The following is an 18,359-nucleotide window of genomic DNA, read 5'->3' as shown; positions in this document are numbered from 1 at the left end:
ATACCATGAGGAAATTTGAAATCTTTCCAATTTCCTGTATATTTTTTTTAATGTGCATATTCATAACAGTGGAAAAAAATGCATTATTAGCTTCAGGGTGATAGTATCAACAAATATTCTTTATCAGAAATGCACCAAAGCCACAATTACAAGAAAGAAGGGACTTGTTTTCCAAATTAACAAACAAAGTTTCTCGAGATCTGGATGAGTCTCAGAACTGCTTAAAGGCATCTGGTTCTTGGTGCAGTCACAAAGAAATCTCTGTGACATCCAAAGTAGGTATTGTGTTGAAAGAACAACGTGCTCTTGCTAATCAGATGCATCTTGACTCATTTCAGAAAGGTACCTTGTCTATGTCTTCTTGTACTTTGTTTTTACTTAGGGCTATGCCTTAAGTGACTGCAGAATGAAGGAAATACACTTAACTGACAAACTCTTCATTGGTTATTCTCTTGGTTTTATGAAACCACTGCTGTCTGTGTAGAACAGTAGTAGAGAGACAATGAAAAGCCCATGTCCTAATTACTGGAAAATAATTGCTGTTATATTTTGTTCATGTACCCTGGATTCTTCTTTCACCCAAAGACACCAGTAAGGAAAAGAGTCTCATTTAGATAGTAGCTGGAGGCTTTCTGACTGTGAATATTGATGGGTCTGGAATCCAAGGATACAGAGATAGAGAGAGCTGCAGCCTAATGTAGCTCTTCTCTCTGCACCCTTTGAAAACAACCACTAGCCAAACAAACAAGAAAAACCAAACCAAACCAAACAAAACAAACAAAGGAAAACAAACAAACAAACAAACAAAAAACATTGAGAAGCGATGTGGAAAGAAACACAAAAAGATCCAGGAACTTCTGCCAGTCATTCTGAAGTGATGGTGTATGGCTTAGTGTGTTCTCTTGAAATATTAAATTTTTCATCTTCTCAACAGAACTGGAAAACAAAGAATTGACAGCATGGGAAGATGAATAGAGTAGAAAAATGTTTGAATTTGAACAAGATAGTAAAAATCAGTTTAATTTCTCTTCAACAAAAAATAAAAACTAATAGTTTGTTTTATATCAGATGAAATGATGTTGTAACCAATGTTTGTTGGTTAGTGTACTGTACTTTTCTAGTAGAAAAGGCTAAGCACCTACACTCAGTTACTGCTGCTGGGCTAACAAGGGATAATTTGCCAAATGGAGGCAATTCACTTTGATCATATGACTCTACACTCCAAAAGTGGTGCTTAGTAGCTGTTAGCTCTTCAAAATAAGGAAATAAAAGCTGCCTGATTCCCAATTATAAGGTCACTCCTCTTCCCAGAAGTAGCAATTGCAACACTTGCATTGACTGAATTGAATTTTGATTTTTAACTAAGAACTGTAATGTCTGTCTTCCAGTTACAATCTGCAGGTGGATCTTTTCCAGTTTATATTTAAATGGCTTTAGTTTCCAAAAGAGACAGTAGGCAAAACCTCCAGAGGGGCTTACATGTAAAATTGCATATGATGAATGTCTCTTTGAAGTTGTTGTGCACTGTTGTTAGTATTTCGGATAATCACTGGTTCTTCTCTGTTTCACAACAGGGATATTTGCTGTCAGTACGCCTTTGGAATACAACATCTTACTAAATGCAAGCAGCCCCGCTCTGCTAGTGAAGCCAGCAGGTCAGGAGCATTTTGCTTTTGTGGATGGCCTAGATCCCTATACCCTGTATGAGATAAGACTGCAAGCATGCCAGAATGGTAAGAGTTTTTTTTCAAAGACTCACCTCCATGACTGGAAAGAAATGGAGATTTGCAAAATAGATTCAACTCATGAAAACAGATAAAATAGTATTTCTACATCAGAGTGAAATGTTTACCTAGTGAAAAGAAAGCCTAGCACTGAATGAAGCATTAAATATTTCTCCATGTTATATCATGAATATTTTAAATGGAGATTTTAAAAATGTATTTTAGGTAATATGTACCTTTTTATTAAAAGCTATTCGCAATAGCATAACAATTATTGAAAATATGCATACAGAACAAAATGGATTCTGTAGCTGTTCACCTGGAAGAAATACTAATCACAGACACTAGAGCAGAGCCCAAAGATTAAAAAATTCCTTAAACTTAGTAGAAATTCTCAAAATCTGAAATCTTTCTAAACTAATACGTTAAAACCAATTCTGTTCTCACCTGCACTGGTGAAAGTTATAAGGAAGTCACTGATGGAGTTGCACTTATTTAAATGAGTCTTTAATAAATAAATGAGGCACCATTTCATTGGGAGCTTCTTGACTTGACATTCATCAGCTTTCACTGTACTATCTGTTATTTCTGGTAGCTTACTCTAGAAATTCTCAGTCCTGAATTCCATCTCAAAGAATGGATGGATGAAAAAAGCCAATTCTGTCACTGTCATCCTAGCATGTCAGTGAAATCCAAATTGGCTCCTTCTCAAATTTATCCAAAATTTTTATTATTTTAAGCCTCTTGTACTAATATATAACTTACTGGCCTACAGACATTGTTGCACATTGTAAATACCGTTATGAGATCCCAAAGAGTTTTGTGAGGACAGTATAATAGTTGTGATTAGACAGACAGCTTGAAAGGACATTTAAATAATTTACCATGGAAAAGATTCCCTAACCAGTGAATATTTTAATATGTTTTCTGTTTTGTTTTATTACAAATCATGAAGTGTTCTCTTCAAACCATGAAGTGTTCAAAGTGTTCTCTTGGTTTTCACTTCCTTTGATTGTTTCATCCAGTAAATGTAGCCTTTGAATATTCCATTTGGAATATTTCCATTATTTACTCGTGCTTTGTATTATTTTCTTATTATTTTTTTTTCATTTCCATTATTTTCTTGTGCTTTCAATTTTTAAAATTACTTTTTTTTTTTTTTTTTTTTTTTGGTCAAGGAAGAAACACTTATTTCTAAACAAACTTCTCTTTTTGCAGGTGGGTGTGGAGTGGGTGGTCGCACATACTCAAGAACTGCTGAAGCACCTCCTAGCGGATTGAGCCCACCTATTGTTAAAGCAATGGGATCTGCACTCATAGAAGTGAAATGGGCACCACCTAAGACACCAAATGGCATCATTACTAACTACTTTATTCACAGGTGAGTGCTTTATCACCTCAAATTCTGTAGCCATATTAAACTGTTAATTTCTTTATTCCTTGAATATTAGAAGGTGAAAAAATGTAGAAGTATATGGTAAAGTTTGTCTTGTTTCTTGCTTTTCAAATGCTATGGCAAGATGCTGATGTAGGGATAGACAAATTGAGAATGAGACCTGAGACAAGAATCTTATTCTACAGTAACAGAAAAAAGGTGAAAATACACTTTTTTTCAAAATCAAAGGAACAGGCAATAATTGAAAGATAAATGCTCATTGTGGGTGTTTGCATAGATGACTAGGTACCTTCTTCAGTCCTCTCTGATGGGCAATTGAGAAATTTGGAAAGGAAGTAGGAGTAATTCACTATTGTTGAGATTTTCAAACTCTGAAGTGATTTCTGAGTTCCTAACACAAAACGGTTTTCTAAGAGGAATTATGTACCTGTCTATGAGTAAGTAATCTGGAGTGTGATTATAGTACAGTTTCATTCTATAAAATCTTCCAATTAAATTATAGCTATTTATGTTCCTTGGTGTTTGAACTCAGCTGCCCTGTCTAGGTGGTTGACTTGACACATCCTCACTCCCTTAGAGGGCTTCATAAACTCTGTGTGAAGATTTTTCTGTAAAGGTATTTGTGTTTAGGGAAGTATCAAAGTAGCAGAGCACTGACATCTACTGTGCCCATTGATTCTTTAAAAGCTTGCTGAAGGGTATATGAATAGCTTCTTGAATAGCTTCAGAAAGTCAGAGGACATAAAACTCAAGCCACGTGTTAGAAAAGGATTTAAACTCTAAATTTTCTTTTTTTTTTTTCTTTTTTTTTTTCCAACTATAAACTTGTAGCAAACACATGCTGGGCTGAATCTGGCCTCCCACACAGAATTTGGGACATATTATTATGTTAGAGCTCTGACTGAGAAGACAGGGAAACAAATTACATTTTGAATCAGCAGTGATAATTAATATAAATTCACTTTTGCATTAAGCACGGTAGTCTCTAAAAATTCCTACTTTTTTGAAATACCCTTTTCTTTCTCTTTTTAATTGTCTCATCAAAAAATACCAAGTTCTTCTCCTTTATAAAGAGAAATAAAGTGTACATTATAGCCTAAGACATGTCTTCACTCTGTTGGTTTTGTAAATAAAGCTGATGATTACTGCTGCTATTCCATGGCAGCCATAGAACAGGAAAACAGGAAATATAATGCAGAAAGCCTGCTTCAATGAAAAATACTGTAAATTGAATTTGACAGCATTTGATGGCATTTGATTATTCTAGTCACAGCCAAACAATGATATAAAGAGTAATATGAAACAGAATGTGTTACTGCCTAGCAGACTCAAAAGCAATAAACCTTCCTCCAATGTGACACAATCACTTCACAATCATAATTGTAGCCTGTTTGATACCTCTGAGTACAGCAGAAGGGCACTGACTGACATAGATACATTTTGTTTTTTATTTAAAGTGAAATGAAAATGGCGCACTGGGGCTCCAGATACAATCGTTATATTCACCTACATAGGCATGAATCACTTGGCAGTTATTTCAGCTGAAGTTTAAATGTGCTTAGACAACAACAATATCAAATCTTTCTCAGATAGCTGCAAAAAAATCAGAAATGGGATGTAAGAACATAGTTCTTTTTCATTTTGTAGCCACACATAGCCTTGCATTGTTGTAGCAGCAAAACTGCAGTATTTCCATGGGAGGTTATGGCATGTAATTTCTTCTTCATCATGTGCCTTTTCCTTACTGAATCACTTAGAAAATAAATTCATTTGACTCAAAACCTAGAATGTTTGGGGAGCTAGCGTGGGTGTAGATCCTTGCATTAAAATGTCAGGACTCGTTCTTGCTACTCAAATTAATAAAAACACTGGCAAATTCACAGACATTTTGTCAGAAACTAAAAATTAAAATCTTAGTTAATGATAGAAAAGATGGTGACATTTTATTTTTGATTCATATAACAATAATAAACACAGATCTGAGGTTTTTAAACTTTTCCATAAAAGATCACAACTTAGAAGAGATTGTGAATGAGAAAAGATGTGGTTCATGAGACAATCACCTAATCTACTTCTCTTTCCATTCATCATTACATAACATCCTTGTGACAGAGAAATTGCTACCCTGGAAAAATAATATTATGGAAATAGATAATATATTTCTTGCTGTATTTTAATAAGATATACATGTACTTCACATCAGCTAATGGAACTGCTCTCTATTGATGACCAGTATGCACTGTATAAGATGCACAAGATGACTCCTAATATTTCCAGTAAAATTATAAGGATTTGGGTTCATATCTGGCTTAAGGGAGTCTGAATTTTTGCCAGTGTCTACATCATGCTCAGCAAGATTATGTTATTTAGTACAAGTATGTGAGATTGTAATGTAGCTCATTAGCTGAGCGATCCTGATGGTGAAAATGTAGCAGAAAAAAATCAACAGGCAATTTAAGACACAGGAGATGTCTCCATGGCTGTTAACTGTTCTGACTTGCAGTGCAGAGGCTTCTAGATTGATTCTTTATGATGACTTAATTGCTTACCCTTATACCATTACCATGAACTACACCAAAGTCAGCTTCCAAGGCACACATACATGTATTAGTAGATGGTTTAATATAAAAATCCTTATGGATGGATATGTCAATAGGTATGAGAACTCATGAAGGATTTTATTTATACCTGTAATTGATGTAATACCTAATCTAGCTTAGCATGTTATATGCAGTAGTCTCAATTTCCTTTGGTACATTTTTTATAGCAATGCTTGTAAATAGGGAGAAAAAAAAAAGGAAAGAGAAAAATATGCAAATCACATAGTATAGATGTGTGTATAGATTGGTGTTGTAAACAAATGGCAAGTGAAGCTTGCTTTGTTTAGTTGGATATGAAGCTGGGGGAGAGGGTGGAGGTGAAGGGGGTACATTGCTGGTGCTGCATTGTTTCCCCGCGAAATCATTTCAGAATGTTTTACCCTAGGAATAGCAGACACCACAAAAACCATTACTTTTGTGTTCATGTTGAAAGATAAACATATGGAGAAGTTGACCTCTAAGACCTCAGGGATTCACTGAGTCTTCCTCCACATAAGGAAACTGAGGGGTAAGAGTTGCAGTTAGTGTTGTAGTCCTCTGCATACAGCTCTATAGTCATCTGTCACAAAGAAGATTATGTTCTCCTCTTTGTTTCATCTGGCTCCAATTGGCTGTGGGGCAGGGAGAGTTTGCCCTTATAAAAATAACTGTATCTGAGCATCTTCAAAATGAATGTAAGCAGCAAATCAGACTATGCAGATTAAGAGACAGCTTCCAGCTCTTGGAAATGTTATTCTCCTTTGCAGCTCATTGTACATAAGAAACACTTCCAGTTAAATGAGCAGTTGAATCTTAAATCTTAAGACGATTGAAATGATTACAGACTGTTCAACCACTTCTGTTCAAAGTTTATTCATACACGAAGATACTCTGTTTTTTAGCACCACAGATGGAACCATTTACCTAACCATAAGTTTCATTCATTAAATATTCAGCAGTAATAAGATCTAAATACTTAACCAGACTACATTGTACAGCTTTGCCTGTGGATGAGCTTACTGTTGGTAGCATATTTGATCTTTCAGTGTGAAAAAACTGTTTATCACAGAATTTGTAGAATTTATAAAACATAAATGTATGTATTCATTTAAGTGTCAGTGCTTCGCCAGACAAGACAGATATTACATGGAACTGTATTGTGCTATAATATACTCTCTATTCACTTATCAGCAGAGATCTTTAGGCATGTTTCTGAGCACACAGGGAGAAGACTATGTATTTAGGTGCATTAAAAAGGCATAGTAGCGATTCATCTTTCGGAATTGTATGCCTTGCGCTAAGTCATTGAACAAGATCCAAGCAATAGTTCTGCAGAGGGCTGGTACTAAAAATATCTGATGGAATTTGAGGATCAAGAGGAGATTTTGTATCTCCACATGTCTAGACATCTATTTCATTGTGTTGCAAGAGAGAATTGCTTGAGAATGTTTCCTTCCAGTTCTATGTGCCATTATTCACCCAGTTCTGCCAACCAGTTCTCAGTATCAACATAGATGTCCTGGTTTCAGTTAGAACAGAATTAATTTTCTTCCTAGTAGCTGGTGGAATGCTGTGTTTTGGCTTAGGATGAGAAGAGTGCTGATAACACCCCGATGTTTTAATTGTTGCAGAGCAGTGCTTATACCAAGCCAAGGACATCTCAGCCTTTTGCTCTGTCCTGCCAACAGGCAGGCTGGGGGTGCAGTAAGAGCTGGGAGGGGACAGACCCAGGACAGGTGACCCAAACTAGCCAAAGGGGTATTCCATACTATCTGACGTCATGCTAAACAATATATAGGGGTGGCTAGCCGGGGGGAGGGGGCCGGACTGCTCGGGGTTAGGCTGGGCATCGGTCAGCGGGTGGTGAGCAATTGCATTGTGCATCACTTGTTTGTACATATTATTATTACTTTCCTATTATCACCATTGTAACATTATTATTATTATTGTTATTATTATTTTGTTATTATTATTTTCCTGTCTTATTAAACTGTCTTTATCTCAACTCACGGGCTTCACTTTCCATTTCTCTCCCCCGTCCCAGAGAGGGAGGGGGGAGGGTGAGCGAACGGCTGCGTGGTATTTAGTTGCCAGCCGGGTTAAACCACGACAGTATCTTATAATTTGCCTGGTTTACCACTCTAGAGACATTTTACCTCAAAACACTTGTATTTTCAATAATGCATTAACGATTTAAAATACACAGTACCCGTATAGCCTGCTTATCTCAGAGTTTGGCAAAAGTTCTTTCATTTCATGTAAGAAAATAATGTGCTCATACACGCCTTACTTATGTATACACACAAAGGATGAATAAACAGCTGTGTACACACATTTATTCTTTATATTCTTTATGTTTGCCTTATGTACCTGAGTATGTTTTATTACAAAGAAGCTAAGATTGTCCATTTAAATAAAAATATGCATTTTTGTATTTTTCAAGTAATACTGGGATTGATCTAACAAAATAAAAACCAAAATAATTCTGCAAAATGCAGATTTTCTCTTGCCAAAAAAATGTTCTTCATCTTCTCTGTGTGTGTAGTGATGATGACACCTGGTAGTCAGACAAACTAATTTTACTTCTGTGAATTTGCCCTACTTGCAATAAAAGTGGCAGATAATGTAATTTGTTTTTTGTTGTTGGCAAGGAGGGTGAAAGTGCTTTTACGTTCTGCAAAGGCCAAGGTTCTTGTGAAGAGTAGGGAAAATACTTAAATTCATGTGCAGTAAAGCACAACTGTCACCGAGATTTATCACAGTGTTTAAATGTAACCAACTTAATTTCACACAAACATTTTTATGCCAAGTGAAAGAATTGATTTGATAACTCTGTTTTGAAGATGAGTGCTTTCCCTTTTACATCTGTTGTAAATTATATATTAGAAGGGGCCACATTAGAAAGGGGGTGAGGCTCATCTGTAATCTCCTCTGATACTCAGAATAGGTCCTAAACAAGCAGATGTAGTAGGAATGGATGCTACATACACACACACACGTATGTGTGTGTGTATGTATACATACATGTATATACATAAAGAAAAAGTAAGTATAAATATTAAAATAAAAATCTATATGTGCCAAAAGCCTACACAATGAATTGTCTTTATATATCTAAGCTTGTATTTTTGTATAAGTTTGTGTTTTTGAAACAAAAAAAACACTGGAAAAAATACACAGTTTATTATAAAAAGCACTCCTTGTGATATTTTAATGAGTTTTTCTGGTATAGCTGCAAATTCTGCTGAGTTTATGCACAAGGGATTACTTATTCTATTTGCAAGAACAAATGGGATGCTTATTGTGAGGAAACTAGAATAAAAAAGTGCGCAGCCTTTGTTTTGAGGCCATGTTATTCTATTTATCCCTTGTTCACTAGGTAACGTTTTTCTTTCACATTTGTGCTAATTTTCTGTAAATGAGGGATCCTCAGATGAGTATCTCCATAAATAGCTTGATTTTCAGAAATGTTGAAAACTTGCAGCCATATTGCAATTTAAGTCATTATTTTAACAACTTAAAATGTGCTTCAAATTTCATGTTCTAAATTTTGAAATTTGAAATACCTGATGTGTTCTATCCTGAAAGAACAATGTGGTATTATATTGTAAATCTGATACTACGGAGTGTGACAGCACACCTGTTTGCAGTGTTTTATCGTATTCTGGATGAATAATGATTAAATATTTGCCTGAAAATCTCTTCTTCACTACTCAAGCAACTGACATGGGTTCACGGAAATACATTTTAGGCAAAATGACTTATAGGTAATACCTCATGTGTGTGTAATGTATAGAAATATGTTCTGTACTTTTGGGAGTTACAAGCTGAACTTAGATCTCCAGGACCCATTACCATGTGACTGTTTGATTGCTTTTGATTTCATTTCAGACGTCCTGTGGGCAGTCAGGAAGAGTTGCTTTTGTTCATTTGGACTGAGGGAGCTTTGGAATTTGTTGATGCATCTGATGCTCTACAGCCTTTTACTCTCTACGAGTATCGTATTAGAGCCCAAAATGCTGTGGGGTCAGTAGACAGCCTGTGGACCTCAACCCGAACTCTGGAGGCTTCCCCATGGGGCATGGGAGCCCCTGAAGCACAAGCAACAAGTCCATACTCAGTGCATTTGAACTGGACCCAGCCTGTTTCTCCGAATGGTGTTATATCTCTGTATCGAGTAGTCTATCAAGAAAAGCACAGTGATCCAACATTGAGCATCCCAGCTGTTACTGCACTAACTGTGATGGTAAGAACTATACAACAAAACCAGGTTTTGGTTGTTTTTATGCGGCTTTGATCTCTGTGGTATTTTTAAAATCTCATTTAACATGGATTTAAAAAGTGGGTTTTCCCAATTGCTAAGTAGGTTTTTGGTTTAAATTTTGGATTTAGCCCAGTGAAGACTGAAACATTTCACATTAATATCTATTCCTTGGTAAATGCAAGTCAATTGCTCAAAAACATAAATAGGCCATGTCTTGAGGAATGCATGCATTTAATTTTGTCTGCCTTGCTCTGAGAATACTTTGTCTGATTGTCAAAATAGTTTCACGGAATCTGCACAAAGAAGAGCAAAATCTGCTCTTCTTGCATCTAATACTAGTTTTGTAATTCAGTTGGATTCATAAATTGAATGAATTCATTAGTAATTAAATAGTTCATAAATGCAAAGCATTTGCATGAATACACTTTTGTAAAAATTCCCCTCATAATTCATTAGTAATATAAGCAGATCTACTTTTACTTTCATTACACTTACATACAATAAAACATTACTTTGCACTGTTAAGATACCTTTACCTTCAAAAGACTTTATGAACATGACCATCCATAAATATAACATTCCTATTCAGTATGTGGATGAATAGACAGGGCAGGTGGTTCCGTGAACTGACTAACATGATGCAAATCAGTGACAGAAGTGGTTGTAGTTAGTGCACTTACCACTACTCCTCCCATCTATATGTTACATACTAGCCCTTCTACAAAGACAGCATATAGAGAAGAAATAGAACTGCAGTGCTATATATGAGGATAGCTACTGGATTTGGCAGCCTCCCGAAAACAGTTTTTAGAAAGTGTTTCAGCTGGTTGTAATAAGGTTGGGTTTCCATAGCAGTGCCACCTCAACTCCATAAACCTAGAATTTTGTCTAAATGAAATTCATAGGCCATGTTAACATTGGATAATTCTGGAACTCCTCTAAATTCCTAACTAACCAATTAAGAATACTAAACAGTATTATGTTTGTTATTCATGTAGGATCCTAAAGGACATACTCTGGAATACCCAGTATAGTAACCTTGAAGTAACTTCCTTAGACAAATCTTGACATTAAAACATGGGCAAAGTTTCCAACTCAGGAATCTTATGTACTTTTGTGGTCATACAGTTCCAAAACAGTTTAGTGTCTAGCTTCTTGGGTGGATGGCTAAAGATATATTAATAGTAATAATAATAATAATAAAAAAAAAACAAACAAACAAACAAACAAAAAACAGGTTCTGAACTGAATGATAGAAATATGTACTTTTGGCTTCTGAAAGCCGAAAATTGTATTTCTGTTATATGGTATGCTAACTTTTAAAGTAGATTGGAATTCTAAAGGTATTGAATTTCAGTAGGATGGTTGTATTTTGCTCCTTTAACTTGTTTCAAAAAAAAAAAAAAAAAAAAAAGCACAACCATAACAGTGATGGAACACCTAAAATTTTAAATGACAGGGCTTCTACTAATACTCTGCTTCAGCAGCATGCAGTGTGTTGCTGAGCATCAGAATTGACCTGGCTAGTCATGCATTGCAATACCTTCTAAGCATGCCAACAAAAACAGAAAATGTCCAAGATGGTTGTGTTGTGGGTAATAAAACCTACCAGAATGGCCTTTTAAATAATGTTGCCACAGTGTGTTTCTTTAACAGCATCAGTTAAAGGCCTTTCAAATTAACAAGCTATTATTTACTGAAATAGTATTTTCCTGACTCCAAAATCCTTTATTTTCCCCAAACACTATCCTGACTCAAAATGTCATTCTGGCAGCATATGCATGTTTGTTCTACTAATGCTGCACTGAAGCTGACTTGCATGTTTTTCGTACTCTCCTTTGTCATGACTGTTTATCGATTATTAGTTTTTGCTGCGCTCTTTTATTTTTAAACATGATATTACCATTTGGGGAGAAATCTTTCTGCAAAGATCTTCCATCAGTTGCACTCACTTTAAGCTGTTGCAACTACACTAACTCAATAGAGTTGTTGCCTATTTTACAACAAGGAGCTGAGATCTGAATCCTTCCTCTTCTGAACCTAACGGAACAGCTAAAGCTTTGAATCAAAGTTATTGACATAGAGTGCATGGAGTTCTGTTATCAAAGATATCTTCTGGAGGTCAGGTCAATTATCCTAACAAGAGAAAACCTGGACAGCAAGTTTCAAAGTTATAGTCCCTTTAAAATAGAGTTTTATCATAAAATTGCTGATATACCCTTAACTGTAGCTTTGTGAATGAGACACTTTAATTAAAATGTAATTTTATTGAAGGAACTAGCATTCCAATGATTAAACTTCTGCCCCTTTAAAATATAGCTTTCAGGGGTACTAAGCTAAATCATTTAATCTCCTAAAGCATCTCTATTGGAGCTCCCTCGTGGGATATGCCATTAGTCATTCTCTCACACAAGCTTGCATGTTACAAGCAAGACTTAAAGTATTAAGTGAGCAATGAGTTCGGTCCTTTATTTAATCTGTTAGACTCCATTCTTATCCCATTAGATTATTCCAGAGAAAAAGCAGTGCTAGAATCACAGTAGCCGATCCCACCCTTGCTCTCATTGGTTGCAGCCCAGTTGCCTGCCACAGCACATAATGCTTGCCCAAAATCCAAAGTATAAATACAATCCTGGTGGCACTGCAGGATACAAATTAAGGGCTTGCAATTGCCACTGCAGACTGTTATAATGTAGCAGCTTCTTTTCCATCCATTTCAAAAGCCAAATGAGAAGCATCTTCTGGGTTTTCAAACCATTTGACAGACTTACCCAGTCTACCTTCCCAAAATGTAGCTATTCACTCTCCATTGAAGGTTAATTAATCTGTACTTGAATTAACATGTTGAAGTTATGGCTGTCCAGTACCGTAAGGTAATCACCAATCCCTTGAAATTCTGCACTGCCTATGGAGATAAAAATGAGAACTTCATTCTGAGAGTAAAAGTGGCTGCCACTCATACGAAGGAGGATCTCCCTGCAGCGTAAGCAGCAGATGATGTACACATGAGCCATTTTGCTGGTTTGCAGTTAAAGAGTGGTGTCACCCATCTTCCTAGCTTGCTTGGCCAGGAGTGTAGTGATGGATGGTATGTGACAGCAAGTTAAACTGACATTCTGGTTTATTTGCAGAATGAAGTCAAGTCAAGACTGGTTATAGTGCAAGCTGCTTCCATAGTGACTTCCTGATACATTTTAACCCTTTAAAGGGAGAATGATATTTAGGGCCTTGTTGACAACACTAATGTAAGACAGATGTGTTTACAGGGCAATGGATTGACAGTAAGTTCTCGTTTACAGAACACTGCAGAAAATGACTAGATTGTCAAAGATGATGTTTCCCTCTTCTGAACATAGGGCTTAAGCTTGTCAATGCAGCACCCACAGCTGATTTTACTGTAAGGCCAGTACCACAAATGGCAGCAAAGCATCAGAGCTGTTTAACTGCTGCGTGTCAAACATGGCTGTGAAGTTAAAATGTTTGGACTTTTCCTTGGTAGATGTATAGCAGATAAGTAATGCTGTCTCTCCCATGACAATTGTATCAAGTACTTGGTTGCTTACCATGAGCAGGAGAATTCAAACAAACCACAAAGATAAGCAAAAAAATATGAGAATGTGGAGCTGTTGGAATGCTTGGAGGACAAGAGAAAGCAAAAAACATCCGGAGCTGATGGTTGTAAAGAAAAACCCTGCCTGCATTCAGCAGTGCCCCCTGTTGTTATGTAGAAGTAAGGCCTGTGTTCCGTGTTAATGTGTTATGTAGAATTAAGGCCTGTGTTTCAAGCCTGCCTCAGCAGCGTGTGATGAAAAGTACAGTGTGCTTGTTACAGGATGCAAGAGAGAAGTGTGTGCATTACAGACCTTATTCCTTGATAATCTTACATCTGTGCCTACCTGGAACCACACATCTACTCACATTGTGTTTTGCAATATGAAGCCCTCCTGCCAAATTTATCCTACCAGGCTTTTTTGGCATACCTAAGTCAGCTTAGGGTGTAAAAAATTAATATGTCTCTTAGCTGATAACACTGCACCAGCAAAGCCCTTGCTTTGGATGTAGCTATGCTAACAGTTGAGAACATATGTTGGCTTACCTTACATTATTTGGGGAGGTGGTATGTAACTACAGTGGCCAAGCTTCTCTTGGCAGATGCTTCATGTCTGGTAGGCAAATCTGTAGACATATTGCAGAATAGCAATAATAATAGAGGCCTTGGTAGGAGAATAAGGCTTTGGCTTGCATGATTTTGCTTTAATAACCAAACAATAATTTGTATATTAAATGTTCAACCAGAATAAAAATAAGAAAATAACAACTGCTTATTGTAAAGCTCTATATAACATATATTGGAAATAAAAAGTGGCCAGTACTGCCATATACACAAGGTCCCTATGCAGGATTTTACAGATCTCTGCAATCTTGCATCCAGAGTTAGCTCAAGTCTATTTATCACATTCAGAAATACTTAACACATCTGTGTGTGATCTTTCATTTTTGTATCCTCTAGTAGACCAGTCAGCATTTGGCAACATTGGATGTGACTTACAACATGATTATTAACCTCCTTGTATATGGCATTATTCAGAAGTTCAATATGCAGGACTGTACATGAAAACTTCCTTATAGAAGAGGGAATGTAGACCACAGGCACAAGAAAAATATGCCAAAGAGAGAGACCAGTAAAACCTTTTTATACATTCCTGTTTCAGATACCTGGAAAGTGGACTGCACTGTAAATGGAGGAATCCCTGCACAAGCCATAAATTCAGAATATGTGCTACTTAGCAAAGAATGAAAGCTGTAAACGGCAGTGGAGGGCAAAAGTTAATTAGGCTCCTGTGCTGCTGTTAGCAAGTGGAAAGTATCCCCAACTAGAAACAAGATGGCTGCTCCAGCAGTGCCCTAGTACAGCCAAAAGATCAGATCCTTAGCAATGCAAGGGCTTCTGGGTTAGGGGGAAATCATACACAGATGACTAATTTTTTTATGGTTCACAGCCGATCAAAGTGAAATTCAGCAGCTGTTCAGGACAAGTGACCACTCTAACGGCTGTAATATAACCCGCTAAATAGAGAGGGAATTGCATGAGAGCAAGAGGTTAGCTGTGATTATCGGCAGGTGAGTGCTTTATTGAAGTTGAAAGACCATTAACATTGATGGAGTAATTATTTCAACTTGAAAGTAATTACCTTGATGGGTGATAACTTCTCCAGTGTTCCCAGATTTGATTGGACCAAACAATTGTGAACTCTTGAAGCCTAGAAAAATATTACAACAATACTGCAATGTTTAAATTACTGAAACCATTGTTAGAGTATTTTAATTATGCCTAACACTGGAAAAGATTTTAACTTACAACAACTGGTGACCTCTCATGTATAGAGACATTTGCTTTCTAATTTCAATGAAATGACCCACACCTACCACGTGTGTGCTATATGTGATGGGTTTGCAAATGAATCATTTGATTTAAATGCAGTTTTTAAGACTCAGAGCCTCGTTAGCACAGTTTCAGGAAGGGCTTGTACTGGAACTGCTGTAATTGTTTTATTTGCCAGGAAGCCCAATAATATAAAATGCTTCCTGTGCTTTAGTCTCTAGACTAACGTCTGTTAAGCTTGTGCAGAATGAATACAGGACAAGTGCTCCTTCACGTTGAAGGCTGATTAAAAAAAAAAAAAAAAAAAAAAAAGTGTGAGAGGCAATCTGTGTCTCACAGATTCTGTTGTTTCCATGCTGCTGCAGAATATGCTGGTTTTGGCACTACAGCTCTGTTTAAATAAGCATTTGGATTGGCACTATGATGCCCCTCCAGAAACTGATTAAGTGCTTCAGTAAGCCCCACCTATCAAGACAGACATGTAGAATTGCCTAATTAGAGCAGAAAGGATGAAAGGGATTGTTGCACAACTTCACTGATTTTGAAGTACCATGGTAATAGAACTGGATGAGAACAGGGAGAGAGGAAGAGAGAGACTCCAGATCCAGCCACTTCTATTTATTGCTGTAACCAAAGCTGCTTCAGTGACTCCCTGGATGCTTTCAGCAGCCACAGAAACATAACTTTAGACCCTGGTGGAGTTCTGCCAAGAATTAAAGAATCCTTGTGAATTAGGATGCGGGGCAGTAGGGAAAGGTTTATTTGGCATCTGTGAGGTCTTAATATGTTGTCGGGTGACTGGTGGTTGGAATTAGTGAAGGTTACAGTAAGAAAGTTTATTTCATTATAGGTTTTCTTCAATAATTTCTCCCTAATTCATTGTGCAACATCAAGTTAATCTAACTTCGCCCTTTGAAAAAAAATGTTGGACCAGAAATAGAACCTGATAGGACTGCGTTTGTCCATACCTAATCACACAGTCCACGTGATTTATGACTAATGTGACTCAAATACCAAACTGAAGTAGATTTTTGAAAGTAATCCACAGCTGACAGATTCCACATCTCATGACAGTTTTCACTGATTTGTCCAATCTTGTGTTTTCATGCCAGTACTTCTTAAACACAATAAAAAAACAAAAGATAGTCTCTTTCAGGAGTTATAGCTATTTCACAGTCTTTGTATCTTTTTCTGTTCTTCTCACTATTTCTTCAAACATACTCTAAGTTACAACTAAATTTTTCTTTGTCAGTTTGCTTTGTGAAATAAGACTTCAATTCCCAAAGAAATAATCAAAAGTTTCTTCATTTTCTTCATAATATACGGGATATTCTTTTTGTTGTTGTTGTTGTTGTTGTTGTATTTAACCTTAATTTTAGAACTGTTTCTGGGTCATTCCAGTTACTAACACGTTTTTCAGTGACTACATTTAGTATTAGATTGGAGTTCAACCTGTCCCACTTCCCAAGGGTTGTGTGCATCAGGTGGATGATGAACTGCAAAGCGAATCTGTGGAGCCACGTGCTGGTCTTTAGTGAGAGTGGTCTTTAGACTGCTCAAATACCATCATCTGCCTGTGAAGTTCCTGGAGTCAGTTTATGCCACAGAGAAAGTCAATTGACAAGACCAGAGTGTCTAGATCAATAGGTAATTTTTTTTTTTTTTCTACAAAGAAATTAGTTCCCTATTTGGAAATAGCTGGTGTATTTTATCCTTGGGTTTCTCCTTGTGCCGGATCCAGTTTTCACCCCTCCCACAGGTCATTTTTGCTGAGTGAAACGTGTATAATCAGGTCTTCTGAGGGATATTTACAATGTCTGACTTAAGGCATCTAATGTAGTTTGGAGCACGAACCTCCCCATAACTGTGAAACCTCCAGAACTAAGGCATGGGCATTTACCACCTGTGGTCTGCAGCTGTTCACACTAGACTGCTTACTTCTGGTATACTTCTGTGCTCCTAGTGGTATGTGTCAGTCCAAAGAAGGTGGTTGATTTTAAACTGATTAATCAGCTGGTCTTTCCTAACCCACTCAATGGAAGAAAGTAAGGGCAATGGGATTATACAGGTGGACAGATTTAAAACATGGTAACCTGTGACAGAAAGGTGGTGTTGGGCAGCAGTCTGGAAGTGGTGAAAATAGTTTGTGCAGCTGCAGTGATAAGAGAATAGGTGACTCCATGACAAAGCCTAAACATAGATGCCTAAAATGAGATTGTATATATGCTCCATATTCTGTTTCTCTATACGGGTGCTTTTTATTTGTGCTTTCTATTCATGCTTTTCTTTACAATGTGTTTCTGTATGTCTTGTATTTGAGTTGTGAAAGTGAGAACAAGCTTAGAAAACTAGAAAAACACTACTGGTAGGATGTTTTTTAATCTGTAAAGTTAAAGTAAACTGAACATGCCCACAAACTGTCACCTTCTAAAGCATAATTTGATAAGAAGATATAATATAAGGGATATATTCTTCCCTCTGTGTCATGTTCTGTTTGACTGCACTAACACTGCTTTAAAAATAAGGTTTTGGTAAGCTGCAGATGGTTTTTCATATATAAGTAGGAAATAAAAATGGAGAAGGAAATTTGCTGGGCAGTATGTACAGCTGTTTTTCAAATCAGATATGTGTTTAAAGATCCTTCACTGGATTTGACTAGACTGTAATTCACACTTAACCAACATTCTTATGTGGAAATATCAGGCGATTCCAAGATAACTCTCTTTGTTGGTAAAGTCATAGGGCAGCTTCCTAAAATCCCTAGGGTCATGCCCAACAGCTACAGATACAGGAGATCTTCAGCAGAAAATTAAAAAGGCTTCTCCCCACCCTCACCCTACTTCCCTGCCCCACTCCTGTCCACAGACAAGGTCTTGTATTGAAATTGGCCTAGAAGTGACAGTGCTTATACTTCATATGTAATTTTTACAAGCTTTGTGAAATTTAATAAACACAGAATTCTACCCCTTTTTCTTAAAAAAAAAAAAAAAAAAAAGCCAGCTGACTCAAGGGA

General features: G+C 36.7%; 1 protein-coding gene across 1 annotated transcript in view; it reads left to right on the top strand.

Moving 5' to 3' along the window:
• The window catches only part of USH2A (usherin), a gene marked incomplete at its 3' end in the record, with an annotated part of 393,893 nt that overhangs the window by 332,492 nt on the left and 43,042 nt on the right, over positions 1-18,359 (top strand). The window contains exons 58-60 of the mRNA XM_084283630.1: positions 1,575-1,733; positions 2,943-3,105; positions 9,591-9,945. Of these exons, the coding sequence (XP_084139756.1) occupies positions 1,575-1,733; positions 2,943-3,105; positions 9,591-9,945 (677 nt within the window). The remainder of the gene's footprint in view (positions 1-1,574; positions 1,734-2,942; positions 3,106-9,590; positions 9,946-18,359) is intronic.

This window comes from Netta rufina, assembly GCF_964035555.1.
Source record: "Netta rufina genome assembly, chromosome: 3".
Lineage (NCBI taxonomy): Eukaryota > Metazoa > Chordata > Aves > Anseriformes > Anatidae > Netta > Netta rufina.
This window is presented reverse-complemented; position numbering and strand designations above follow the sequence as displayed.